This window comes from Cololabis saira, chromosome 12, assembly GCF_033807715.1.
Source record: "Cololabis saira isolate AMF1-May2022 chromosome 12, fColSai1.1, whole genome shotgun sequence".
In the NCBI taxonomy this organism is placed as follows: domain Eukaryota; kingdom Metazoa; phylum Chordata; class Actinopteri; order Beloniformes; family Belonidae; genus Cololabis; species Cololabis saira.
The window spans coordinates 13,293,841-13,321,654 of record NC_084598.1 but is presented as its reverse complement, the minus strand read 5'-3'; the positions used below and the strand labels follow the sequence as shown (position 1 = coordinate 13,321,654).

Below are 27,814 nucleotides of genomic sequence, written 5' to 3'. Positions count from 1 at the left end.
GCTCTCTACTGGTTACCTCCACTCAAGTATTTGGACATTTCTTTGCTATGCTTCCAGCTTTGCGACAAATATTGGAAGAAGGTCCAAACTGTTGCCACAAACTGCAGAATAACTTTGGCCCAGTACACAAATAGCAAGGACCACAAAGAGATGGTCTAAGTTTGGTGTGGAAGAACATGAGTGGGCCTGGCCCATAGCCCTGACCTCAACCCCATCAAGCACCTTTGAGATTAAGTGCCACCATCCAACATCAGTGCCTAACCTCATTAATGTTGTACAGAAAGGGCACACATTCTCAGAGAGACATTACACGATCTTGTGGAAACCCTTGCCAAGGGAGTGGAAGCTGCTACAGCTGCAAAGGGGGACCAAGCTGATGCTAAAGTTTATGTATTTGAACAATTCAATTTTATTTATATAGCGTCTATTACAACAGAAGTTGTCTCTATGCGCTTTCCAGAGACCCAGAACATGACCCCCTATCAGGGTTTGACATTCCCCCCAGCTTTTCAGTTTCTGTTTTGCCCCACCTGTGTCCCATCTGCCCTGATTGTCTGCACCTGTGTCTCCTCGTGTCTCGTTATGCCCTGAGTATATCTGGTCTTGTCATTCCCTTGTTCCCTGTCGGTCCGTACTGTTTTGTTCCCCATGTTTCCTGCCACGGTTTTCCTCCTCAAGTTTTTTGATCCCTGTTTAGTTTGTTTTGATCCTGCTAAGCAGTGGTTTGTTTTAGCCTTTTCTGAATAAATCTTTGGTTTTTGCAACTCCTGCCTCCTGCTCTCCTGCGTTTGGGTCCACACCATACCCTAGACTTGACACCCCCGAGCAATTATTACATAAACATAACAAACACTGGCAGTTAAAAAACTCCCCTAGTGGGAGAAAAACCTTAAGCCAAACAGTGGTAAGAAAATCTCCCCTTTAGGAGGGAAGAAACCTTGAGCAGGACCTGGATCATAAGGCGGGACCCTCCTGCTGAAGACCAGCTGGGCAGAGCAGGAAAAGAGAAAACAGACAGAGAATGAATAACAAAGAAAGACACAGACACAATGGCTATTGTAACTGATGCAGTATTGGGATAACTTTATAAGCAGATGCTGTACCAAGTGACAGTGTCAGTAACAGTGTAACAGTGTCGTTACAGTTCCTGTAGGTGTAATAGTCAGGTGACTGGTCACTTTTATTTGTTTATCAGAATTGTGGCCTAAGGCAGAATACTTTTAGCACTTGTACCTCATTCGTGCCACTTTTAAATGTTATGTGGGCTGGAAATGGCCCAAAGGTCATAAACTGACCCTAACTTGGGTTATGGCATATAGTATATGGGCCAGATGTGACTCAAATGTCACAAGCTGGCTTTGTCTTATAGCAACTGATGCAAGGGCCAGATGTGGTGAACACGGCTGAGTTTGAGCAACCAAACTCATCTTAATTCAATGCTGTCTGTGAAGGGGAAAATTGGGCCAAAGAAAACTGCAGTAGTAGTCTATGTTTGGGTACAATTTCCTTTGCTCTCTCAGGATCTTGCTATTGCTATTGTGCTCATGGCATTTTTCTGAACGAACTTACTTTTATAAACTTAGAGTGGTGTGAGACTTGTCCCAAGAAAGGTGGTATGAAGAGACAACAATGATTTTCAAAGTGTTTTCTCTCAGGAGGGTGTGTGCATGTGGAGTGATGGTTTGAAGTTCACCTTTAGCGCCTGGGGTGATGGAGAACCTAGCAATAATAATGGAGGAGAGAACTGTGGGGACATCAATTTAAACGGTACAGTACAAATGAATAACTGCCTTTTAGATGGCAAATTTAAAAGGTTAAGACCGTGTTTTCGTATTTTGACATTAGATGACCAAAAAAAAAAAAACGTAATATCTTTAAGCTTATTGCTTATCTTTTATCTACTTTTTTTAACCTTTTTTTACAGGACAAGAGTATGTCAATGATGCGATGTGTGACATAGAAGTCTCTTGTCTGTCTCAGAGACCCATAACTGTCATACTGATACATCTGACACAAAGATCTGTCCTGATGTCACATGATGTCAAGCCTCCATGGATACGTGTACAATTTGAACATGTGATTAAATCTAATTCGGTTCTATAAAACAAATTACTAAGCCTCTGAATAAGGTTCTATTTAATTTATTTTCATCTTTTGCCTAATGCTTTTTAAAAATCAGACATGCACACACATAAAACTTTTTTTTTAGTTGTTTTTTTTGTTAATTGAGCTAAATCATGTTTGTTAGACGCCATCCCGACTCAAACTCAAAAATGTTTTTTCTCTTAATGGCATGGCAATACTGGACCAGATCAACTTATCCATAAATTTAAGATATATATTCGAGTCACAAATTACCTTCTTATGGCCTCAGATAAGGGATTAGTGTCCATATTGGTTCATCTGGACCTCAGTGCTGCTTTTGACACTGGAGATCAGTATTTCACTGCACAGGTTAGAGCATGTTGTTGGGATTAAAGGGGCAGCTCTAGGTTGGATTAAATCAGACCTATCTGACAGATTCCAGTTTGTTCATGTACATGAGGTTTCTTCAGAACAGTCGTGGGTCTGTTATGGTGTTTCGCAGGGTTCAGTGCTAGGGCCAATCTTGTACAGTTTATACATGCAGCGCCTAGGAAGTATAATCCAGAATCACAATATAAACTTGAATTGCTATGCTGATGATATGCAGCTCTATTTGTCTATGAAGATGAAGCAGAACCATTAGCTACACTTCAGATATGTCTTAGGACATCAAGGACTGGATGTCCAGAAACTTTTTGCTTCTAAATTCCGATAAAACAGAGGTTATCATTTTTGGTCCCAAGCATCTTGGGAAGGGATTTTATGGTGTTGCGATGGCCTCCAGTACGACTGTGCGAAACCTTGGTGTTATTTATGTAAGCAATTCGTACCATAATTCGAATTAAAATGGATAAGCAAAAATGATTTTTAATTTTCGGAATACAGCCGCATTTTTTGACTCATAAATAAAATGAATATGAACTTATCCAAAATGCATTTTCATTTTCTTCTTCAACATTGCTCATTCTGTGACTTAATTAAAATGATAAAGAAAAATGGTTGGCAACCCCAAGTGATGCAGGAGAGTGACATCAGTGATCGCCTTCACTGATACATCAGGCCAGAGAAGTCCCACCTATCGGGTGAAAAAAAGCGGCCTGCTCACTCCTCAAGTAAGGAGGAGACTTGAGCTCAGTGTAGGGCCCTCAGTGCAAAGGGAAAGCAATGCCTTTGAAGACTTAGGTAGGGGGGAAAAATGGAAAAAAATCTGGGATAAAAAATTTGAAAACCTGCAGGAGCTGCAGGACAAGACTAGAGCAGCTGGTCATAAAAATTGCTCATTGATGCTATAGAGCTACGCTGCAGGGGGACAACAACATGAGTAAATCGTCCACCTAGCAGGGTGTGTTCTTATGATGAAACAAGGAAGATATCTGATTGGTTGCAGATCATTCCGCATTTGTGGATTGAGGCAAGTCAGGGGAGTTTCAAAAACAACACACAAATGCAGAGAAGTCCACAGACCACAAGCCAATTTTAAATCCGGTTATATTTGTGTGTGCAACAGAAATACATTTGTGAATCTGGTCCTATACACTGTGAAACGTCCTGTACATTTGTGAATCTTAGGAACATAGGTTTGAGGTTAGCTTAATATCGCTTAAGGAGCACATCAGGAATTAATGGATAGACGCCTGAGCCAAATTTAGAAAAACTTCTTGCATTTGTCTGAGTGTGAGTGTGCATGGATGTGTATATATGTGGCCCTGTGATGGACTGGTGACCTGTCCAGGGTGTAACCCCTGCCTCTCACCTGAAATGAGCTGGGATAGGCTCCAGCAGATCCCTGTGACCCTGCAAAGGATAAAGCGGATATAGATAATGGATGGATCGACTGGACTACTGGCTGTCTTTACAGGCCTCTTTAAAAACCAGCTAGTTCAGATCGCTGCATCTTGATGTTTTTTCTATTTAAAGCTTTCGGAATTTTCTTGTACATTAAATGTGTCAGACAAGCCACCTTCCCCTGCCTTGTCTTGCCTTTCCGTTTATTTAGAGTATAAATATTTATTTTGTATAGATAATTACACAGTATGAGATTAAGCTGTACAGTCTTTCGTAGCTCAATGTCTCTGTTGATGCCTGGTCACCCAACGGCATCATGATGAACGCCGCTTTACTCTCTCAATGTCAACATGGCCCTTGTGGATCAGGGCCAGAACCCGTGGTTGCAGGCTGACTGGGACTGACAGGCCAGAGTCCACGGGCAACATGGACATAACCCCAGCATGACAGCTCCTCTTGACCCAATGTGAGGGTCTGACTCAACCACATGAGTCAGATCATCACAAAGCTTCACAGATTAATTCTGCTTATTTTACTGTCAACACTATTTTCTTTCTTTCTTTCTTTCTTTCTTTCTTTCTTTCTTTCTTTCTTTCTTTCTTTCTTTCTTTCTTTCTTTCTTTCTTTCTTTCTTTCTTTCTTTCTTTCTTTCTTTCTTTCTTTCTTTCTTTCTTTCTTTCTTTCTTTCTTTCTTTCTTTCTTTCTTTCTATCTGTCTGCGTGATTTTACCGCAGTTTTGATCATCTCAAACAACCTACTGCCTTGTTGTGTCACGTGAGACTAGCCTTGGTGCGTTCACTTGTCATAGGAAATGTGCGCTCTTTTAACACAGCGTCAGGGTATGGACACATCTTAAATTAAATCTGAAGAAGCATCCACCATACGGACCACTACTTAGTAGCAACTCCCGATATTCACATATTATTTACATTCTGCTTTCACTTTCAGCACTTTTATTCTTCTCCACTAAAAGCGATTGCTTGTTTTACAGACGCCCTTGAAGGCGGCGTGACACAACAACGAAGATGGCGTGCTGTCGAAATTGTTTTTGTTGCCGGTGTTGCTGCCCAGAAGGAGACACCAGGACGCCGGAGGAACTGGTGAGGGGCCCCAGACCCTCGGATGGGAGAGGGCATCAGGTTATCCTGTTATGATCTGCGGCTCTTCCTCGCAGGTTCCCCGGGAAGCGGGTCTTTCTGCTTCGCTCCCCCCGCAGCAGACGCACTGTGTTCTCCTGCAGAACGCAGCCGCCATAAAGTTAAATCCCATTTGCACATGGCAGATGGTGTGATTGTTGCGGTAACACCAGCTCAGACGAAGCATGCTGCCTTCGTGGATGTTCAAGTAGCGGAAGCTGCAAATTACTATTATATTCAATGCAGCAACTTTTCCTGAATGTGAAATGTGCAGAGTCCTTAGTGTGGGGATGTGCATGGGTCATGGTCCACCAGAGTAGACCATTTGGGCTTAACCTGGGCTACTTTTGGCACTTCTGGCTCAGTTGGCCCTGACATGTGTTGTGGGGGCCAGGTGGGTCCAGGTGGGTCCAGTCTGGCAGGTACCTGGCTGGTTTTACTCAGCCACACCCACTTTGAGTCAGCAAGGTCATTGGGCCATGTTGGGGTCCGGTCTGGTTTCTCACAGAGACTATATTCAGGTTTTCTTTTTTTTGTCTTCAGTTGGAAGACAAAAAGTTATATTTTAAATCTGGCATCTTTCCTTTTGCAATGTTTTGCTGCAGAGCACGTGTCTCTTGTGTGATTTCCTCAGACAATTCTTGGGGAAATTCGGGATGAAGAAGATGAGATTCTACCCAGGAAGGACTACGAGGTGAGAATCCTTTTTTTGTCGGCTTCATGACTTCATCATGACATCATCATGACTTCATCATGACATCATCATGACATCATCATGACATCATCATGACATCATCATGACATCATCATGACTTCATCATGAGATCATCATGACTTCATCATGAGATCATCATGACTTCATCATGACATCATCATGACTTCATCATGACTTCATCATGACTTCATCATGACTTCATCATGACATCATCATGACATCATCATGACATCATCATGACTTCATCATGACTTCATCATGACTTCATCATGACATCATCATGACTTCATCATGAGATCATCATGACTTCATCATGACTTCATCATGACATCATCATGACTTCATCATGACATCATCATGACTTCATCATGACGTCATTGGCAGTAGCTGCTGTTCTTCACCTTCTCTCTAAAACGAATGATCCTGGTTCCAGCTCTGAAAAGGTCTGAAAAGTGCAAACATGTTGGTCTGGGCTCTTAATTAGTGCAAAAGGTGTGGTGAGGTGATGACACGTCAGATCATTATAGACCAACGTATTCCCGACCACTGAGCTGCCACCGCTCTTTAAAGGTAGGGTAAGAGATTCTAGGGTTGAAGTCTGGGGCCTGATTCACGGTTTAAAAAAACAAACTCTGAGTCCAGAAACTTTTCGTTTTGGATTTCAGGAACGGTTGGTGGACGGTGAGGAGATATTGACTGCGTTAGAACTCATAGAATCACTTACCCTACCTTTTTAAAAGCTCCAAACACACGCGTGTAACTGCAGACTCATTGTTAGATTTCTGTCGCATTTCATTCAGTAACGGTGCTTTTGTGGTTTAACAGAGCTTGGATTATGACCGCTGCATCAACGAGCCCTACGTGGAGGTTCTGGAGGGGGTGGACAACAAGGTGAGGGACGCTCGGTGCCGTTTTATCGCATGCAAGTCTCTCGGATTCATCTAAACATCTGCTCTTTGTGTTGACTGTTGAGTTTGCCACGTCACCAAAACAAGCCAGAGATTTAAATGTCATTAATCTTGATGTAAACTGTTCTTAGCGGTCTTGTTTGAACTGTGATGTGCCGACAGAAATCCGGGAGGTACGAGGCGGTGCGGTGGATGATGGTGTTTCTGATCGGGGTCACCGTGGGTCTGGTAGGTGCACGCCAGGCGCTTTTCTTTCATCTCGCTAGCAGACGGCTGTAAAACGCCTTGTCCCTCTGCCTCCTGCAGGTCGGCCTGTTCATAGACTTCTTCGTGCACCTCTTCACCAAGATCAAGTTCACCCTGGTGGGCGATTGTATCCTTTCATGCATGTTTCTAAAAGGTCAACAGCTTTCATGAAAACTCATGGCCTGAAGTCTGAATGTTGAGGATGACGTTCAAGTTTCTGCCAGAGAGGTGTAGGAACATCTCAACATTCAACCTTAACCGAACATCTCCAGCTATAGAGAAGTGCAGCGATAAAGGCTGTCTGTCCTTGTCGCTGCTGGAATTCCTCTCCTTCAACATGACCTTCGTCTTCATCGCCAGCGTGCTCGTCCTCATTGAGGTGCGCCTTTTCACGTCATGTGGGGGTTTTTCCAGATGGAACCATTTTGCTCTTTTCAGAGATGCGCTCAGGTGGCAGCATGCGGGCGTTAAGGAGCTTTCTTTAGCATTGTGTATGTAGACATGTGCATGTACAGGCAGACATGGAACGACATATACGATGGTTCTGAAGTCCACATGGACATCGACTCACTGACCCACCTCGCCGGGTTTCATCAGAATGTCATTGAGGTGGTTAAATGTGCTCTGATCGTATCAAAGGGGGCTAAAATGATCCCGACGGACTGGTTGAACTACCAGACGGAAACGTTTTAAATGTACAAAACAGATACAAATACCTGGGGATACCAGCCTTCCTTAAATGGTCCCTTGCCTACATGACTGACAGAAGCTCAAGACCCCCCCAAACCGTGGGACGTCTTCGCTTCATCATGTTGTTGTGAGGCTGCTGCGTTGCTCGCTACGAGACGGGTCGGCCCAAAGCGGGTTGTGTATCGCTCCGACTCGGTCAATATCTCAGCAGCAAAACACACAGTCAGCGTTTTTGTAACACAACGTTCTTCTCATATTTTAGCCTTCAATCTTACACATTGATCACATCCTGAAGAAGTAATGCAAGCATGTCTTCTGTTCCCTTCCCTTCCAGCCAGTGGCTGCAGGTTCGGGGATTCCAGAGATCAAAAGTTACTTGAACGGAGTGAAGATTCCCAGAATCGTTCGGATGCGCACGTTTCTCTGCAAAGTGGGCGGAGTCCTGTTCAGCGTCGCTGGAGGTGAGATGGTCCTGGAGGTTATGATGCTGAAGTCGACTTGGTTTGTGTCCTGAGGTCCTGATGAAGCCTCTGGCTCCGTGTTTGTCCGCTCAGGGCTGTTCGTGGGGAAGGAAGGTCCGATGATACACAGTGGAGCCATAGTGGGGGCCGGGCTTCCTCAGGTACTGCACGGACCCGCCGCACCGTCGGCTCTCACACACAACACTTTCCTCCGGACGCCTTCGCTCCCCTCGTTTACACTGGGGTCACCGCGTATGTCCGCCAAACAAAGGGACGTTGAAAGTTCATCGAGAGTCGACACAATGCTAAGCTAAACAATGCTAAAGCGACCTCTTTACTCACAGACGCTCGGCTGTTACTTTGGTGGTCCAGCGTCTCATCAGACAACAGAACTGGATACAAGGGGGTCAGACTGCAACTTATTTACAAGCGTTACAAGCCCGTTAGCGTTGATCAGACCCTGAACACACCCTGCTACCTGCAGGCGATCGCTATCCCAGGCGGTCAGTGCAGTCTTAGTTTTTTTATATTTCTTATCTTGATATTTCCACCTCTGTGCTTCACCGACGGCTGCCAGACGCCATCTCGCGTATCTGCATCCAACAACGAGCAAAGCTTGTTTTTCTTTGATATTTGCCAACCTTATAAAATAGTGACATTAAACAGGTTTTTTTCTTTTTGTTTTCTTTTTAAAGAGCCTTCTGTCCACTTTGTCTTTGAGAAAAGACATCTGATCTCTGGTGTTTGTCTCCCGGTACTTCTGGAGCGTCTTCACTGATATCAGTGTGTTCCATCGTTGTGTTGACACAATCAGAATATTTCCATGAGAAGCTACGATGCAGAGACACCCAGGTCTAAATCTAAATCTAAAGCTAAATCTAAAGCTCTCATGCCACGTTCCTTTTAGACCTCAGGTCTTCAGTCTGGTGTCAGCAACCTTGAGAATTACATCGTTGTTCTGTTACTCGTCTTGTAAATGAATGCAGTTGTTTATGACTCATATAACCGTACGTGACTAGCCTCGGCACATTTACTGTGTTTAACGTATCGACCCGTGATTTGTGAGTTAATCGTCAGATTCTGTTGGTCCTCCTCATCAGTTCCAGAGCATCACTTTCAAGAGGATCAAACTCGATTTCCCCTACTTCCGCAGTGACAGGTATGATTACGGGACACATCCTCGTTAGTTTAGTGAGGTTTAAACTGCAACTTTTGTTAATTGCTGTCAAATGTGTTCTCCAGGGACAAGCGGGATTTCGTGTCGGCTGGAGCCGCTGCAGGAGTCGCCGCTGCCTTCGGCGCTCCCATAGGAGGAACTCTCTTCAGTCTGGAGGAGGGCTCGTCTTTCTGGAACCAGGCCCTCACCTGGAAAGTGGTACGTCCCCTCAGGCGAAAGATCCTTCAGTGACTGAAACGATGTATCTGTATTTTTAAAACATCGGTTATTCAATTCAATTCAATTTTATTTATATAGCGTCTAATACAACAGAGTTGTCTCTAGACGCTTTACAGAGACCCATATCCAGAACATAAACCCCCGAGCAGTTATTACATAAACAATGGCAGGTAAAAACTCCCCTAGTGGGAGAAAAACCTTAAGCCAAACAGTGGCAAGGAAAAACTCCCCTTTAGGAGGGAAGAAACCTTGAGCAGGACCAGGCTCATAAGGGGGGACCCTCCTGCCGAGGGCCAGACTGGTGGGTCAGGGACGGCAACAGCACAGCAGGCAGGTGGAAGCAGCAACGGGATGACCAGGGGTGGGGACCGCAGGCCAGAACGCAGCTCCCGAAGCTCCGGCCCAATCATCAAGTCCCAGGTTGGGGTGCAGGGTCGGGGAAAGACTTGTGCTCCGTAATGCAAGCTACAAGCCACCCACGACCACCTGCAGGCTCCGGTGTCCGGCAAAGGATGCTGCAACCTGGACAAAAGAGAGAAAAGGGAGGAGAAGGGGGGGCCAGCACAAGAAACTACAGGAGCGACTCTGACACACTAAAGTTTACACTACCTAGAGATTTACCAACACCAGCTAGAGGTTTACTAAACACCAACTATAGGCTTTACTAAACAGAAATGTTTTAAGTTTAGTTTTAAAGGTGGAGGTGGTGTCAGCCTCCTTAACCCAGATTGGAAGTTGGTTCCATAGTAGTGGTGCCTGATAGCAGAACGCCCGCCCTCCAAATCTACATTTAGATACTCAGGGATTAAAGTTCTCCGTCTCTGGACGGATTTCCGTCAATTGGAAAATGAGGGGGAAAAAAAAACAAAAAAAACTTTGCATGTGAGTTTTGTTGTGGTATAGTTTTAGACTATCCAATGAAATCATGTTAGGCATTAAACTGACGCTGTTGTAAACCAATAAAACTGCCGGAGCCTTGGATTAGCCAATCAGAGCAGAGGAGGCGGTAACTTCGGGATAAGGATTGGCTCTAAGGGCTGGGTCGGTCGGGCTGGGGATTGAAGCGGGGCTGGGCTCGAGCCGCGGCTGGGGGAGCAGTAGCCCCGTCGCCCTCCTCTCCCCGCCGCCGGAGGCTCGGCAGCCCGGCCCGCCTCGCGGGGCCTTCGTCCAGGCGGCGTTCGCGCGTCGTCGGGCGGGGGTTTTCGCGGGCCGGTGTCCGGCGCCGCGCGGAAGGCGGGCCGGTGGGGGGATCGGGTACGGCGGTCGGCGGCGGCGACTCTGGACGCGCCGGGCCCTTCTCGCGGATCTCGCCAGCTGCGGCGCCCGTCGGGGACCCGTTAACGCGGGCCCCCGACGGGTCTCCTCTAGGTTTACCACCTTTCAGAAATAGAAATAAGGAATGCCTGATTTCAGCAGCGCAGGCGCCAAAAAAGGCAACATCCCCAAAACTTCTAAACTGCATAGAAATGTATTTATTTTATATGAAAAAACAAAATGCTTTGATTTAAAGTTTAAAGTGCTTTAATAGCATTGGATTTGCACGACTGTACAGACAGACAACCCTAGCCTCTGCTCCTATGCTACTGTAAGTCCACATCAGCCCAGATGTAGAATATAGCTACAGGTGAAGGTTGGAAAATTAGAATATGGTGTAAATTTATTTAAATTTAAAAGGTGAAACTAATATATTACATAGTCTCATTACATACAAAGCAACACATGTTAAACCTTTATTTGTTATAATTTTGATGGTTGAATTCTTTATTGATTTCATAAAATATTCAAAATTTTTTAGATTTTTTATTTGGGGTTTTGATAAACTGAGCCATAATCACCAAAATTATAACAAATAAAGGCTTGAAGTATCTTACTTTAAATGTAGTGGGAAATAAGATATTTGTTTCACCTTTAGTTGGATTTACTACGAATGAAGTTTTGTGATATATTCAACTTTTCCGACCTTCACCTGTAGATTATGACATCAATAAATAAGAGCATAATATGTGTCCGTATTGTTTCAATAGGGAACGCAACTTTTAATTCGCAATTACGTAACATTTCCGCATATCAAGGGATGGGTGGCGAGCCTTGTCACCTCGGCTGGCGCCTAGCAGCTGACTTAGAACTGGTGCGGACCAGGGGAATCCCACTGTTTAATTAAAACAAAGCATTGCGAAGGCCCATGGGCGGTGTTGACGCCATGTGATTTAGAAAAACCTTCCTCTCAACAATAACATGATCTCTTTGTCTGCACTAACACCATCATTGATTGTCCATGAAAAAGTCCAGGATGCTTTCATCACCTTGGCCAAAGCCTTGCCAAGTGCAGTGACATCAGAGCAGCTGGTCAACTGGATGAAGAAGTGCAGTTTACCAGGTCGACTCAGATCTAGGAGAACAGGCCTAAGGCTTTAATGACCAATTGATGTGGACCATAAATTAAAAGCAAACTAACAATAATAAAACTGCTCAAAAACACCTTCCTCCTATAAAATGCTATTGGTCTCGAGTATTTAAATAGTGTTGGTTAAAAGTCTTATTACACCTTAAATGCTGTATTAGAAAACAGAAGGGCTAATACAGCATTTAACTTTTTTACTTGAAACCTTTGGGAAGCGACCGCATATGAACTGGCGTGAAAAAAATTTTTCAGTCAAAAATATTTTTTTTGCTTTAATCCCTGGATACTCTAGGAACTACGAGTAAACCTGCACTCTGAGAACGGAGAGCTCTGACTATCAGGTCTTGCAAATAATGCGGAGCTAAGCCGTTTTGGGCTTTATACGCAAGTAATAAAATTTTAAATTGGATTCTGAATTTTACGGGTAACCAATGGAGCGACGCTAACACTGGAGAGACGTGGTCTCTCCTGCTAATTCCTGTCAGTACTCGTGCTGCTGCATTTTGGATCAGCTGGAGCCTATTCAGCAAATTACTTGGACATCCTGCTAACAACACATTACAGTAATCTAGTCTAGATTATGTGTACAACATGTTTTAAAACAATCAATAAAAAAGTGAAGTGGCGACGTTGACACTGTTTTCATCCCCGGCTCGTCCGGTCCTCCTCTTTCTCAGCTCTTCTGCTCCATGTCGGCCACTTTTACTCTGAACTTCTTCCGCTCGGGGATCAACTTCAACAAGTGGGGTTCGTTCCAGCTGCCTGGTCTGCTCAACTTTGGAGAGTTTAAGGTAAAGCCTGTACAAAAAGCTTCTGTAAAAGCTTGAGGTTGCAACCGTCTTAAGGGGAGGAGACGAGGGAACAGAACCGCTTGGACAAATACAAGAAATGAATGAAAATAATTTAAAAGCTTCATTAGCCAAAACAAGCCATAGATGAATAAAACCCCCCTCAGCGCTGCCGCTGAGCTTTCAGCTCTTATATTTCCCGCAAAATCTAAAAAAAACAAGACAATGTTGACATTTGTGGTTCCAGATCGGGCCCGTTTTGTCCATGATGGACAAACGTCTGAAACAAGCCTGTTCTGAGCTTCAGATGACTTACTTTTAATACTAAACCTTTCAAGTGCGAATGCAACCAAAATAAGACCTAGTGTAGTGTCCTACTCATCATTATGATCAATGATCTTTGATCACTGTTCAGTGTCCGGATGGGGATAAGAACTGCCACCTGTGGACGGCCGTGGACTTGGCCTTCTTTGTCCTGATGGGCGTGGTCGGCGGCCTGCTGGGCGCGCTCTTCAACTGCATGAACAAGTGCCTGTCCAAGTATCGCATCCGGCACATCCACCCCAAAGCCAAGTTCATCAGGTGAGCGGGTCGTTGCTCTCCAGACAAGCAGCCCGGCTTCAGGAATGTGTCTGCCGTTCTGATATTTACATCCTTGGCAGGGTTCTGGAGAGCCTGCTGGTTGCCATGGTGACGACGGTGGTGATATTTGCAGCTTCCATCCTTTTGGGCGAATGCCGCGACCTGGCCGCTCCCACAGCCCACAACACAACGGTCAGTCTCTACCCCGTCGTCGCTGCTCATGCTTTTTTAAGGAAAGTTGCCAGTTTTAGAGGGATGATCCACGAGAGCCAGGGATGTTTTAGAATAGAATAGAATAGAATAGACTTTATTGATCTCCCAGAGCAGAAATTAAATTATGCAGCAGCAAAACACACACAAGCTCAACGGTTTATACAAATAGACATGAAAGTATGACAAGGTATTAAAAAAAGTATATCCTAAAAAAATTAAAATAAAAATAACCAATAAATAGCTAAATAATAATTAAAAAAAGAGCAATATAAAATGTAGAAAAATGAGCAATGTACAAGAGAAGATAGTAAACCCAAAAGACTGATAATATTTACATGTGCAAAATACGTGAGGTATTTAGCGGGCGAGGGTTATTGCACTTTCAGAGAAACAGGTTATTGCACTCGGGTGGCTACAGTTTGTTGTTATAAAGTCTGATAGCTGTGGGGATGAAGGACCTGAGGTAGTGTTCCTTCTTGCAGCAGGTGGAGCAGTCTTTGGCTGAAGGAGCTGCTGATGCTCCCACAGTGTCATGTAGGGGGTGAGAGGGGTTGTTCATGATGGAGTTCAGCTTGACCAGCATCCTCCTCTCACCCACCTCCTCAGCAGAGTCCAGAGTACAACCAAGAACGGAGCCAGCCCTCCTGACCAGTCGGTTCAGTCTCTTCCTCTCTCTCTCGGAGCTCCCGCAGCTCCAGCAGACACTGCATAGAATATGGCGCTACCACAGAGTCATAAAAAGTCCTTAGGAGCTCCCTGCACACGCCGAAGAACCTCAGTCTCCTCAGTCTCCTCAGTCTCCTCAGCAGGAGTTTTGATGTCACTTAGTGGCCGTTGGTGGTATTACACTTGGAGATAACTTGGAGATAACTTGGAGATAACTTGGATTAACAATCAGGCGTTCTGTTGCAGGTCTGGTTGGGACCGTTTGTCCTGTTCTGTGATCTCTGCGGGTGCAACCCTCCACCGCTGGGTTTGGCCGGGGCCTGTTTGTGCTGTCGTGCTGTATTTAGCGTTTCCCAAAACAAGCTGTCAACCAAGTGTCTCCACTTCGGTTTCATATGTTTTGTGGTCCGATAACTTCTCGACGCAGCTTTGCAAACTTTAGCGAACATGTTGTTTTTAGCAAGAAGTGATTTCCTCCTAAACATCTTCAACATCCCTCCGGTTTCTGTAAGAGCACTGCGGATGTCTTGTTTTTGTTCAGTAAGTAATGACATTGTATGTTCTTTCTTGTCACAGAAAGAGGGTGTACTATCTTTTCCTGATCACAGTGCGCGCCGTCTCGTCTGACACTGGTTTTGTTTGCAGCTGGCTGGTAGCGAGGACATCAACTCCACCATCCGCCAGTTCTTCTGCTCCAACAAGACCTACAATGACATGGCAACGCTGTTCTTCAACCCGCAGCAGGCGGCGATCCACCAGCTCTTCCACCAGGACGGTGAGCTCGCCAGCTCCATCGCTTAAAGTCAGAGGGGTTTTTTTTGTTGCAGCTACGATTATTAGCGCTCTAATTATGCTAACAAGGCAAGAAAACCAGGTCCAAAACAAACTCCAGGGTCCCTGCCAGCTGTTAAAGCTTGATCACCTCTCTGTTGGAGCTTCTAAAATTAGTTGGTGTGATGAAATTAATTACAGTTTTTGAATATCACCCAGGCAAGCTGTGGCCAAAACATTTAAGGCCATAAAAACACAAATATTGAATTTGACTATCAAATGAACCAGGAGCTAAAGGAGTGAAGACTTAGGGGAAGAGAAGTTAAAAGCTGGCAGCTTTTGAACAAATCGTAACAAACAAGGGTTTTTAGTTCTGTTTAAACTGAAGATGGGATGAAACTAAGGTGAAGGATCATAATCCAGTCTTGAGCTAACAGAGGGCTGGACTGCCTTCTCCGCGTCGTCGAGGGGTTCCACTTGAGCCAAAGTTGAATCTGGAAGACGCTTGTCTTTGCAACACTATTGGTCTACTTATCAGTCTTTAAGCTTCTGTCAAAAACTGCTCCAACACTCCTCACAGCTGGTTTTTAAAAACAAAACCAGGAATGCAGCTCGACAGGTTGGCATGTTGGATGGAGGATCAAAGATGATTCACACCGTTTTATCCTCGCTTAAGTGAAGGGCCAGAGCTTTGGGTCAATCACAGAATTAACAAAAGGGTTTAATCCATCACTGACATTTAAGTTCATACTGCATAACAGTAAAAAAACAACTGAGGCCAATATTGAGACCATGGACCACCTGGGACCACCTGAGACCAGCTGAAGCCTCCTGCGCCATCTGAAATGGAGAAATAAACCGAAATCGAAGTTAATGTATTTCCATCCATCCATCAAATGTTTATATAAATACATGCAAAAATAAAGAATATTTTATTCATCTATGTGTACAATTTTGCATTCCAGCATCTTTTTCTTCTTTTGTTAATGGATCTTAACAAGAAGGGAAGAAGCCTCCTAACGGTCAGCTGCTTCTTGGTTCTCCGCTCAGGTACCTTCAGCCCGGTGACTCTGTTGGTGTTCTTCCTGCTCTACTTCCTGTTGGCCTGTTGGACTTACGGCGTCTCCGTCCCCAGCGGCATCTTCGTCCCCTCGCTGCTCTGCGGGGCAGCGTTCGGACGTCTGGTCGCGAACATCCTCAAAGTGTAAGGACAGACTTCTCTTCCTGAAATCTTTCTTATCAAAACAAGATTCATCACATCAGTTATTTTAGAAATACCACCTCAAGATCAAGCTTTCAATCTTTGGGAACTGAAATCAGAGCTAAAACGGAATTGAACCCTAGACACGTACCGGTGGTACTTTACTGTTGTGTATTATGTCATGAGCAAACATGTACAACGAGCGGTGGCCTTTTTACACCTGCGTTAGTCACCGCTGATGTACCGACTGTGATGTCTGCTTTCTTTTGCTTCTTAAACCTGTTAATTTGAGTATTGATGCTTTCATCGACACGCTTTCCCACCGCTGAGGGCTCCCGCCAGATTCTCCCCTACCCACGTCATTAAACAGCCACTGTATTGATTCTGACGGTGAGGCTGTCCTCTGCTAGGAAACTGGGAATGGACATCTACTCCGGGACGTTCGCGCTCATCGGAGCTGCCGCCTTCCTCGGAGGCGTCGTCAGGATGACCATCAGTCTCACCGTCATCCTCATCGAATCCACCAATGAGATCACGTTCGGGCTGCCCATCATGATCACACTCATGGTAAGTGACCTGTCTTGTACCGCTGCAGTCTCTTCCAACATGTGAAAAGGTTTTTGTTTGTTTTTTCAGTCAAGGAGGTTTTAAACCCAAAGACGCCATGATTCAGGGTTCATACTGGAACGGTTACCATCACGGTTCGTTGTGAACTGTCAAACACTTGACTAGATTGTATCTGATTGTTTAAAACATTAAACTAAGTGTAATAAGCAATAAATGAGAACCGACAATATGATATAAAAGGTTTTTCCTGAGGTAGTTCAGGATGTGGAGAGACTTTTGTCTTGAATAACAGATATCCAGTAACTGAAAACTATATTTATATTTGTATCTAGCATCCGCTAGAATGGCGTCAAAGACAATAATCGTACATCAGGTTTGAAAAATCAGATCCGCTTGGAGGTCTCTGTTTTAATTGCCAAGTAAATGACGGCCAAATTCCAAATTTGCAAGTCGGCAAACATAACTCTGATCACAATTTGGCTGAATTACCAAAAAATGAAAGATGGTTAAAAAAAGGCAGATGAGAGACTCAGCGTTGACATGGTAACTCTTGGCATCAACTGGCTCAAGAAAAGGAGCTGATGTGTGCAGAAACGATGGATGGATGGATGGATGGATGTTCATAAATAACATTTGTAGGGCTGCAGCTATCGAATATTTTAGTAATTCTACTGAAAATTCCATAGATTAATGGAGTAATCGGATAAAACATATTTTTGTTTAGTTAAAGAGCAATTATAAATATACATAAGATGTTAGATGTTAATTGGCATTACTAAGACTAAGTTATATAATAAAGTAGGTTCATGGTTCTTCATTTAAAACCCCTGAACTTACACCAGTTGACCAAATTTACTGCCTTCACTCAAAAAACTAAGGATCTTACCAAGAAATTTTCTTATTTCTAACCTAAAAATGCCATTACACCTGATAACACACATCACTTAAAAGGTTAGGTGTTTTTCCCACGTGTTTCAATTGAACTTTCATTTGTGTCAAGCTAATTTTAAGTTCTAGTTAAGTTTTAAGTTAAAGTCTCGATAAGATTTTGAGTTTTGGCAGTGTTCAAAATAAAATTGAGACCTCCTGTATTGGAGCACATTAGGCACCAGTGCTGCTTGTTTTATCCATCAATGACTACAGAGCTAAAATTGAAAACTACCCAGTTAGCTTTATTATGTTTTTATTTTTCACACTCACTCTACAGCTCTGTGTTTTTACAGATTAAATGCGTTAGCCACGCGTCGACAGTCGTCATAATTAATAGAAACCTAGCCCTCCACAGGGCTAACGTTGTGTTATGAAGGTACCGTAACGTTAATCTCATTAATTAGCGCTACATTAACTTAATTTTACCGTGTCTGGGGTGACGGTCCTCCGCTCTCGGAGTAAACAGGGTGTTGGTGGAGATGCTGCAGCATTCAGGACGTACTGTTGTGGTCTGCAAGCGCTGTCTTACAGTGAAAACATGCAACAGTGTTCGCCTTGGTGTCCAGATTGAAATGCTCCCACACTTTTGACATTTTTGCCTTTTCTTTTAGTTAAAACCAAACATATCCGCCGCCTCTTTCTTCTACCATTACGTGCGTGGCGTCAGCGCGTTGTGCCGCATTAAACGGAGTCCGGGCGAAATACCTGCTTTGAGCTGGCAAAATTAAACGATTCCTCGAGGCAGAGAAAATTCCTCCATAATTTTTTGTAATCGAATTATTAAAGGAATCGTTTCAGCCCTAAACATTTGCCCCCTGTACAGGGGTATAATGAGTTCTTAAACATGGTTCTCTTAAGATGTCACCCACTTTGCTGGTTAATTATCGAACCTTGTTTTTATTGTTTGTTTGTGTATTTGTTTATTTAAATCTTGTGGCTCCAGTGGTCTATATTGAAAGTATCTGGACAGAGAGTGATGAGGAAGACCTGGGGCCTGTACTACGAAGCGGGATTTGGGTTTAGCGAGGTAACTTCAGGTTTAACCCTGGGTTTTCAGGACTACGACGGTGGTTCACTTCTTACCGGGATACATCGCCATGGTAACTTATGCTGAACCGCTAACCTGCTCCGGAGCAGGTTATGTTCGAGATACAGATCGCCGGGTGTAAAAGCACCGCCCACTGACCAATCAGCTCTCTTGGAAAATGGCATGCCCTTTCGAAGAGAATCCAGTGGAGCTTGGTGCGCGGATCGTGAGAGGATCCCTCCGAAGAGAACGCGTATTCAGGGACCACCAAAACCCCTTTGCTTTCCCTGATGAGTACCTGTATGAACGATCCAAAAAAAAAGGAAAAAAAGAAAAAAGAGGTGGAGGAGAAAATAAAAAATAAATCAATCAATGAATAAATAAAACAAATCATCACCCAAAATCCGATGTACAGTCAATCCAAAACTAATACCAATTAAATAAATAAATCAAGAAGAAATGAAAAAGAAGATGCATTTGTAAGGGGATAGGAAAAAAGGGATTTTCAATTTCGTCCCTCGAACATTCAAGTCACTTTTAAATACTAAATACCCCCCTCCTGAAAAAATAAAAAATTAAATAAAATAAATAAATAAACCCAATTCTTTGGTACAGCATCAGCACAAGTTATCGGCCAACAACAATAGTTATAGAACCAATATATACAGGACTGTCTCAGAAAATTAGAATATTGTGATTTTCTGTAATGCAAACACAAAAACAAAAAATGTCATACATTCTGGATTCATTACAAATCAACTGAAATATTGCAAGCCTTTTATTATTTTAATATTGCTGATCATGGTTTACAGTTTAAGATTAAGATTCCCAGAATATTCAAATATATGTTTATATCCCTATGAATTTACGCATTTATACAGTCAGCGATCTTTTGCCAGCTGTCTTTCCTGCATTTTGCAGCTGCAACTGTGTTGCTTTTTGCCTGTATTATATGCCTATACTCATCATATTTCCGTAAAATTATTGTTTGCTCTTCGCTACTGAAATAAGCGGCTCTGACAGCGGACTTCTCCATGCTTGCGATTGGTCATGCGCTGAAAACACTGCCCCTTTTATGTGCACGCGCTCATATCCAGATTGGAGAAACCTGGGTTGATATACCGAGTTGATAACCACCGTCGTGTGACCGCTTAGCGTGATTGCAATTGTCCCGCTTAGTGAATCTGGATAAGGAAAAGATATCCTGGATATGTTGAACTTGCTTCGTAGTACAGGCCCCTGGAGGCCTGGAGTCAGACCTGGCCCACCTGCATGAAGACTGTAGACTCATACATGGAGGACCTGCTCAGCCAGGTCGACTGTCGGCCCTCAATGGTGATTCATTCTTGTGTTTGTTGATTATGCTGGCGTTTAGGTTGCCAAGTGGACTGGAGATTTCTTCAACAAGGGTCTCTATGACATCCACATCGAGCTGAAAGGAGTGCCCCTGCTGGAGTGGGAGACTGAGGTTGAGATGGACAAGTAAGACTTGCTTCTGTTCCCTGAGCGGCGGTTCAGTCCACAGTCCCAGGTCTTCATCCGTGTCGTTTCCTCTCCACTCTCCAAGGCTCACCGCCAGCGACATCATGGAGCCCAACTTGACCTACGTATATCCCCACACCCGGGTCCAGTCTCTGGTCAGCATCCTGCGCACCACCATGTACCACGCCTTCCCCGTGGTCACAGAAAATCGGCAGAATGAACGCGATTTCATGAAAGGCAACATCCTGATCAGCAACAACATCCGCTTCAAGGTTAGTCTGCCACATCTTTACGTGTTAAAACTAGGGGTGGGTATTCCCAAGGACCTCAGGATAAGATAAACATCACGATACTTGAGTCACGACACGATATTGCGATGTTATACATAGTAGTTGAAAACTTTAAAAAGGCGTTATGCATCTTAAACTCTGAGTTGCACGTACATCAGATGTTTGTCATAGGACAAAAAAATTTGATTCAAATTATCCATGCCGTTTTATTGCCACTATACAAGCTAAAGTTATAACATATTTGAATATGTTCTTCATATTATTTACATAATATGGTATGAACATTAACAAGTTGGGGAGTGGTTGGGGAGTGAGGTTAATGGTTACAGAGGAGGGCTGGAGTCTGGAGGACCAGGTTCAAGCCCCTGGATTGCAACTGAGGTCAACCACTTTGGGCCCCTGAGCAAGGCCCTTCACCGGGCGACAGAATAAAGGCAGCCCACTGCTCCTAGTGTAACTAGTGATGGGTTAAAAGCAGAGGAGAAAATTTTGGTGTATTTCCAAGTATACTGACAAATAAAGAATCTTTCTTTCTTTTCTTTCAATATTTATAAATACCCATGTAACCAATAACATTGTATTGGATGTGCAACCCGTTGGAAACATGACTTATTATTTGGAAGGGGGAAAAAAATCTATATTCAAATTTTCAATGAATCAACTGGCAAAGTATTGCGATATATTGCCATATCCATATTTTTGCCCACCCCTAGTTAAACCAAGCCTTGTAGAGGAGGATGAACGAAGTCGAGGTTCCACACAAAAGCAGCGCAGCAGCCAAGAAACATTGTTATGATCTCTTACTCCTGGTTTAAGTCTGGGAAGCACCTTTAAACAACACAAAACCAGTACTACATCTTGTTCTTCACAGTACATTACATCATAACTGTTTTAAATTTCAAACGAGACATTTTTCAAAGTTCTTGACATTTTTTTTTTAGGTCTTTATGAAATCGTTGACACCATTTGTTTAAAGAGAGAGAGTATTAAAGCTTCTGTTGAACCATAAATGTACAACTCGGTTCATTGCAGCTGGTTTAAGGGGGTAGAGTTAGAAACTCCTCTACCCTCCAGTCCTCTTGTTCTCAAAGTGTGCCTCTTTAGAGATCTGTCCCACAGCTTATTGCCACCATGAAAACCTTTGGGTTGCAAATTACTAGCGTGACTTAAATTTAGTTTTTTGGACCGTGTCAGTGGTCTGGCTTGTGGGTGCACTAATAAACGGTGTTATTTTAAATATAAGCTTCTGTCTGACTTGTAGAAATCCAGCGTTGTGTCCCGTGCGGGGGAACAGCGGCGGCGATGCCAGTCTATGAAGTCGTACCCATCCAGCGAGCTGAGGAACGTTTGTGACGAGCAGAGTGCTGCGGTTGAGCCGACGGAGGAGGGAGAGGACATGCTTCAGCAGATGTTGGAGAGAAGGTAGGACGGCCACGCAGGAATGCTGTTATGTAGGAAGCTGGCGTCCTTCATATTTGTCATTGTTCCAGTAGACGACACGAGTGTCGGTGAGGAAGAGGGAACAGACTCCATTCAGGTTTCAGGACCCCCGTTATGCAGAATCCTTGGAGAAATACTCCTGGTTCCTTTGTTCACCCAAATGTCCAGAGCATACAGCTTCATGTCTTATAAAACATCCATCCATGCATCCATGCATCCATGCATCCACCCACCCACCCGCTGGGGGGGAAGGAGCCGGAGCTTGTGCGTGAGGTTGAGAGATACCGGCTTGGGCTCTGGAACCCAGCTCCTTGAAAGGGGCTGGACCCTCCACTACTCTGGAGTTGCCCAGGGTGAGAGGCGGGCTGGTGTGGGCTTGGTTATAGCCCCCCAGCTCAGTCACCATGTGTTGGAGTTCACCCCGGTGAACGAGAGGGTCGCTTCCCTGCGCCTTCGGGTCGGGAAAAGGTCTCTCACTGTTGTTTGTGCCTACGGGCCGAACAGCAGTGCGGAGTACCCGGCCTTCTTGGGGTCCCTGGGAGGAGTACTGGATAGTGCTCCAACTGGGGACTCCATTGTTCTACTGGGGGACTTCAACGCTCACGTGGGTGTTTTGTTGTTGGACTTCTGTGCTAGTCACAGTTTGTCCATAAGGAACACCATGTTCAAGCATAAGGGTGTCCATCAGTGCACGTGGCACCAGGACACCCTAGGCCGGAGGTCAATGATCGACTTTGTTGTCATTTCATCTGACCTTCGGCCGCATGTCTTGGACACTCGGGTGAAGAGAGGGGCTGAGCTGTCAACTGATCACCACCTGGTGGTGAGTTGGATGCGCTGGCGGAGGAGGAGGTTGGACAGACCGGGCAGACCGGATTGTGAGGGTCTGTTGGGAATGTCTGGCTGAGCTCTCTGTTAGGGACATCTTCAACTCCCACCTCCGAGAGAGCTTCTCTCAGATCCCGGGGGAGGCGGGGGACATCGAGTCTGAGTGGACCATGTTCTCTGCCTCCATTGTCGACGCGGCGGCTCGAAGCTGTGGACGCAAGGTCTCCGGTGCCTGTCGTGGCGGCAATCCTAGAACCCGGTGGTGGACACCGGAAGTACAGGATGCCGTCAGACTGAAGGAGTCCTACCGGGCTATGTTGGCCTGTGGGACTCCTGACGCAGTAGATGGGTACCGGCAGGCCAAGCGAGCCGCGGCTCGGGTGGTCCTGGAGGCAAAAACCCGGGTCTGGGAGGAGTTCGGGGAGGCCATGGAGGAAGACTTTTGGTCGGCCTCGAAGAAATTCTGGAGGACCGTTCGGCGTCTCAGAAGGGGGAAGCAGTACTCTGCTGGCACCGTTTATGGTGCGGGTGGGGAGCTGTTGACCTCGACTGGGGACATTGTCGGACGATGGAAGGAATACTTCGAGGATCTCCTCAACCCGACTGACATGCCTTCCACTGAGGAAGCAGAGAGTTGGGACTCTGGGGCGTGCTCATCCATCACCCAAGCCGAGGTCACTGAGGTAGTTCGTAAGCTCCTCGGTGGCAGGGCACCGGGGGTGGAGGAGATTCGCCCCGAGTACCTCAAGTCTCTGGATGTCGTAGGGCTGTCTTGGTTGACACGCCTCTGTGACATTGCATGGAGGAAGGGGACAGTACCGCTGGAGTGGCAAACCGTGGTGGTCCCTCTGTTTAAAAAGGGGGACCGGAGAGTGTGTTCCAACTACAAGGGGATCACACTTCTCAGCCTCCCGGGGAAAGTCTACCCCAAGGTACTGGAGAGGAGATTACGGCCGATAGTCGAACCTCGGATTCAGGAGGAACAATGCGGTTTTCGTCCCGGTCGTGGAACACTGGACCAGCTCTATACCCTCCGCAGGGTGCTCGAGGGTTCATGGGAATTTGCCCAATCAGTCTACATGTGTTTTGTGGATCTGGAGAAGGCATTTGACCGTGTCCCTTGTGCCATTCTGTGGGGGGTGCTAAGTGAGTATGGAGTCCGGGGCCCTCTATTAAGGGCTATCCGGTCTCTGTATGATCGAAGCAGGAGTTTGGTTCGCATTGCCGGCAGTAGGTCAGACTTGTTCCCGGTGCATGTTGGACTCCGGCAGGGCTTCCCTTCTTCACGGTCCTGTTCATAATTTTTATGGACAGGATTTCTAGGCGCAGCCAGGGGCCGGAGGGGATCCGGTTTGGGAACCTCAGGATTTCATCTCTGCTTTTTGCAGATGATGTTGTCTTGTTGGCTTCATCAGACCGGGACCTTCAGCATGTGCTGGGGCGGTTTGAGGCCGAGTGCGACGCAGCAGGGATGAGAATCAGCACCTCCAAAACCGAGGCCATGGTTCTCCATCGGGAAAGGGTGGCATGCCTTCTCCGGGTGGGTGGAGAAGTCCTGCCTCAGGTGGAGGAGTTCAAGTATCTCGGGATCTTGTTCACGAGTGAGGGAATGATGGAACGTGAGATTGACAGACGGATCGGTGCAGCGTCTACGGTTATGCGGTCGATGTACTGGACCGTCGTGGTGAAGAGGGAGCTGAGTCGAAAGGCGAAGCTCTCGATTTACCGGTCCATCTACGCACCTACCCTCACCTATGGTCATGAACTTTGGGTAGTGACCGAAAGGACAAGGACAAGGATACAAGCGGCCGAGATGAGTTTCCTCCGCAGGGTGGCTGGACGCTCCCTTAGAGATAGGGTGAGGAGTTTGGTCACCCGGGAGGAGCTCGGAGTCGAGCCGCTGCTCCTTCACATTGAGAGGAGTCAGCTGAGGTGGCTTGGGCATCTGTACCGGATGCCTCCTGGACGCCTCCCTAGGGAGGTGTTCCAGGCATGTCCCACCGGGAGGAGACCCCGGGGAAGACCCAGGACACGCTGGAGAGACTATGTCTCTCGGCTGGCCTGGGAATGCCTCGGACTCCCCTCGGAGGAGCTGGAGGAAGTGTCTGGGGTGAGGGAAGTCTGGGCATCCCTGCTGAGGCTGCTGCCCCCGCGACCCGGGAACGGATAAAGCGGAAGAAGATGAGTGAGATGAGTGATGAGTTGAATTCTGTAAATAATCTGGCCTCCATCGTTCTTCTAAAACAGGCCAGATCTTTTGAAATGATTATGTTACTCTCCGTGTTCAGGCACATGCCCTACCCCAACCTGTACCCGGACCAGTCTCCCAGTGAGGAGTGGACCATGGAGGAGCGCTTCAGACCGCTCACCTTCCACGGCCTGGTCCTCCGTTCCCAGCTGGTCAACCTGCTCATCCGAGGGGTCTGCTACTCCGAGAACCAGTCGGTCAGTGGAACGTGCTCAAGCCCCGATGGACGTTCGGGGCTTTTTATGACCGATTTCTCCCTCTGATGCAGAGCGCCACTCAGCCCAGACTGTCGTACGCAGAGATGACTGAAGATTACCCACGTTACCCTGACATCCACGACCTGGACCTCGCCCTGCTCAACCCCCGCATGATAGTGGTACGAACAATTTCCCAACTGAGTCAGACGAGTCCTTCCAGAAACAAAGTGTGAATTATGATTCTCCCTGCGTTCCCAGGACGTCACCCCCTACATGAACACAAGTCCATACACAGTTTCACCAACCACCAGAATCTCCCAGGTGTTCAACCTGTTCAGGACCATGGGCCTGCGACACTTACCGGTGGTCAATGCTGTTGGAGAAGTAAGTTCTCATCAAAAACATTTGGTCTGCAGCCGTTTACAGTGGCTGTTTTTATCTAGATTAATGATTCTGACTGGTTCCCTGTTTATGTCTTTCAGATCGTTGGGATAATAACGAGACATAATTTAACCCACGAGTTCCTCCTGGCCAAACTGCGACAGCACTACATCACAGTTTGACCCGTCTGTGGACATTCGGCCGAGGTTCTGCTCAGTTTGGTCCTTCGGCCTTTGTTTTGGTCTGTTCCCAACATCATTCCAGCGTTTCACAACCACACATATGTAACCGCGGTACTGGAGGGAACGCAGTAGGTTAAACTGTCATGTTGTAGTTCACTGGTTTTACATGCTCCCTGTCGAAGAATCAGCTTTCCTCCAGTCCAGACGGTAGGAGTGTAAACTTTCATTCATCCACCAATCATGAGGATACTGATGACATGGACACTTGCTCAGACTACGAGCAGCAGGACTGATGGGTTTCTGCCTCAGCACAAGGGTATGGGTGTTAGCGAGTTGCTAGTAGTGACACTCAGTACGTTTCCATGCACTAACAGAAACAGAATTGTTGCCTTAATCCGACCGATAATTAATTTTTAAAAGCCATGTATACACCTTAGTCGGACTGTAGTCAAACCGAACTGAAGCTCTTGAGATCGAGTTAGTGCCAGATAATGCGTCCTAATCTGAGTTATTCCAGCATGTATACGCAACTCACACTTAGCCGAGATACTGACTGCCCCGGGACTCCGCCTTCTGGAAGTGACCTCACTGAAAAAGCCAGAATATCAACATAGTAGGAGAAGAAGAAGATGAACAACAAAGAACTAACAGAAAGAACGCCAACGCAAAAGTGCATGTGGCGCCACCTGTCATTACGGAGTCGGATGCAACTCACTCAATAATACATTGTCTTCTCGTGCATGTATACTTGGATTTCTCTGAACCTCCAGTTTAATCCTGAGCTAGATTGTTGCCAGTAACTTGATTTAGATGTGCATGGATTCACACTGACTGTGACTTTGGTAACCGATAGATGTTAATTAATTTACTGGTTTAATATCTAACTGACTTTGTTGGTTGGTCTGGTTGACAAATAAATAACCAGCTCCTGGAGGGACTGGTATTTCCAAAACATACATATCTTAAATTACTGCCAGATGGCCTGAAAACTGAGTATAATACAGTTTAAGAGCTTTCTGAACCTCTGAAAGTCAGTAGAAGGGTAATATGTGCCCTTAAAGTGACCCACTGGTGTCTTTGCTCGTAGTCTGAAGCCTGTTGCACAGCAAACTACCAAAATGAAGATTTCCCTTCAGAGAGTTGCTCACTAACTTTTTAACAGTGTTTCTTTTGATGGTTCTGTTTTGATTTGCAAGCATTTTTAATTTTTGTCTGTTTTGTTTGTTTTGTTTTGCTTTGTTTTGTTGAGTTGACGGTGTGATTGACTGGAACATATGCACTAAAAGCAGACGTACGTTGCGGCCTGCAGCTGAACTCGACCTCAGTCGTGGTTTGAAGTTGCTTCTTCATCCCACGTGTGCACACATGGTCTCGTTTCTAACCACTTTAGCAGTCTGTGAGCATCGTTTTTGCACTAATTATTTGTAGTAATCCTCGTTCAGTGTTAAATCTGTCAAAAGAAGGCGACTGTTTGTTTGACAGTTTCAGGTTGTGTCGACCAAGTTTATTTTAAGTTTTAGAGAATTTAAAAGACCTGATATTTCAAGGATAAACAGCAACTTTCCTGTTGATCTTATCCTCTCGCGTTCACACTCGGGTTCATTGTTTCATTCCTAAAAACGAGCAAAGACAAGTCAGATGAAGTGGCGTATAAAGTCTGTCGTATATCAGGATGACAGATAAGTTGCCGTAACAATGATTCAATGTTCATGCATATGCACATCAAACATTCCATGTTTGATATATTAGTCTTTGCTTTAATTTTATTTAAGAGAGTATTTTTTATACTATTTTAATTTCATGATTTGTTGCCTCTTCTGTGAAGGATTCAGTCTTTTAACTGTATTTCTGAACAAACAAGGGTTCTCTTGGATCATATTATTTATAGTGAGAGGACTGAGCTGTTGTTTTGGATATCTGTGTTTTGTTTCCTCCACGTCTGCAGCACGGCAGGTGAGGGAAGGAGAGACGGCGGCTAGTCCAGGACGCGTCGCGATGCTGCTGAGGGACTGTTTGCCAAACTGTTTTCTTGACATTTGCTATTGGCTTCTTTGGGAATTAGACCTGGCACATGTAAAACAATAAGTAAATAAATGAATAAATAGGGAACACGTGTGTAACCTTTGAATGAAACAAGCAGAGAACAGCTCTGTCTTGTGCCTTCATGATTGTTGAAATAAAGCTCCTTTTGTTTTGTC

At 45.3% G+C, this 27,814-nt stretch overlaps 1 protein-coding gene across 2 annotated transcripts; it reads left to right on the top strand.

The window, feature by feature from the left end:
* Positions 1-4,794: 4,794 nt before the first annotated feature.
* clcn6 (chloride channel 6) lies at positions 4,795-27,814 on the top strand. Of its 2 annotated transcripts, XM_061735585.1 has the most exons (23): positions 4,795-4,970; positions 5,641-5,700; positions 6,547-6,612; positions 6,792-6,857; positions 6,936-7,002; positions 7,148-7,254; positions 7,900-8,026; positions 8,120-8,187; positions 9,127-9,185; positions 9,269-9,401; positions 12,501-12,614; positions 13,027-13,193; positions 13,274-13,385; positions 14,718-14,847; positions 15,894-16,047; positions 16,455-16,611; positions 19,944-20,050; positions 20,136-20,322; positions 21,602-21,762; positions 24,897-25,053; positions 25,125-25,232; positions 25,312-25,437; positions 25,536-27,814. In XM_061735585.1, exons 1-23 carry the CDS (start codon positions 4,896-4,898, stop codon positions 25,614-25,616), a joined length of 2,589 nt encoding a protein of 862 aa, XP_061591569.1. In that variant the 5' UTR covers positions 4,795-4,895; the 3' UTR covers positions 25,617-27,814. The 2 variants fall into 2 exon arrangements, with proteins under 2 accessions (XP_061591569.1, XP_061591570.1); XM_061735586.1 differs by lacking the exons at positions 4,795-4,970; positions 5,641-5,700; positions 6,547-6,612; positions 6,792-6,857; positions 6,936-7,002 and having other exon boundaries at positions 7,233-7,254; positions 7,904-8,026.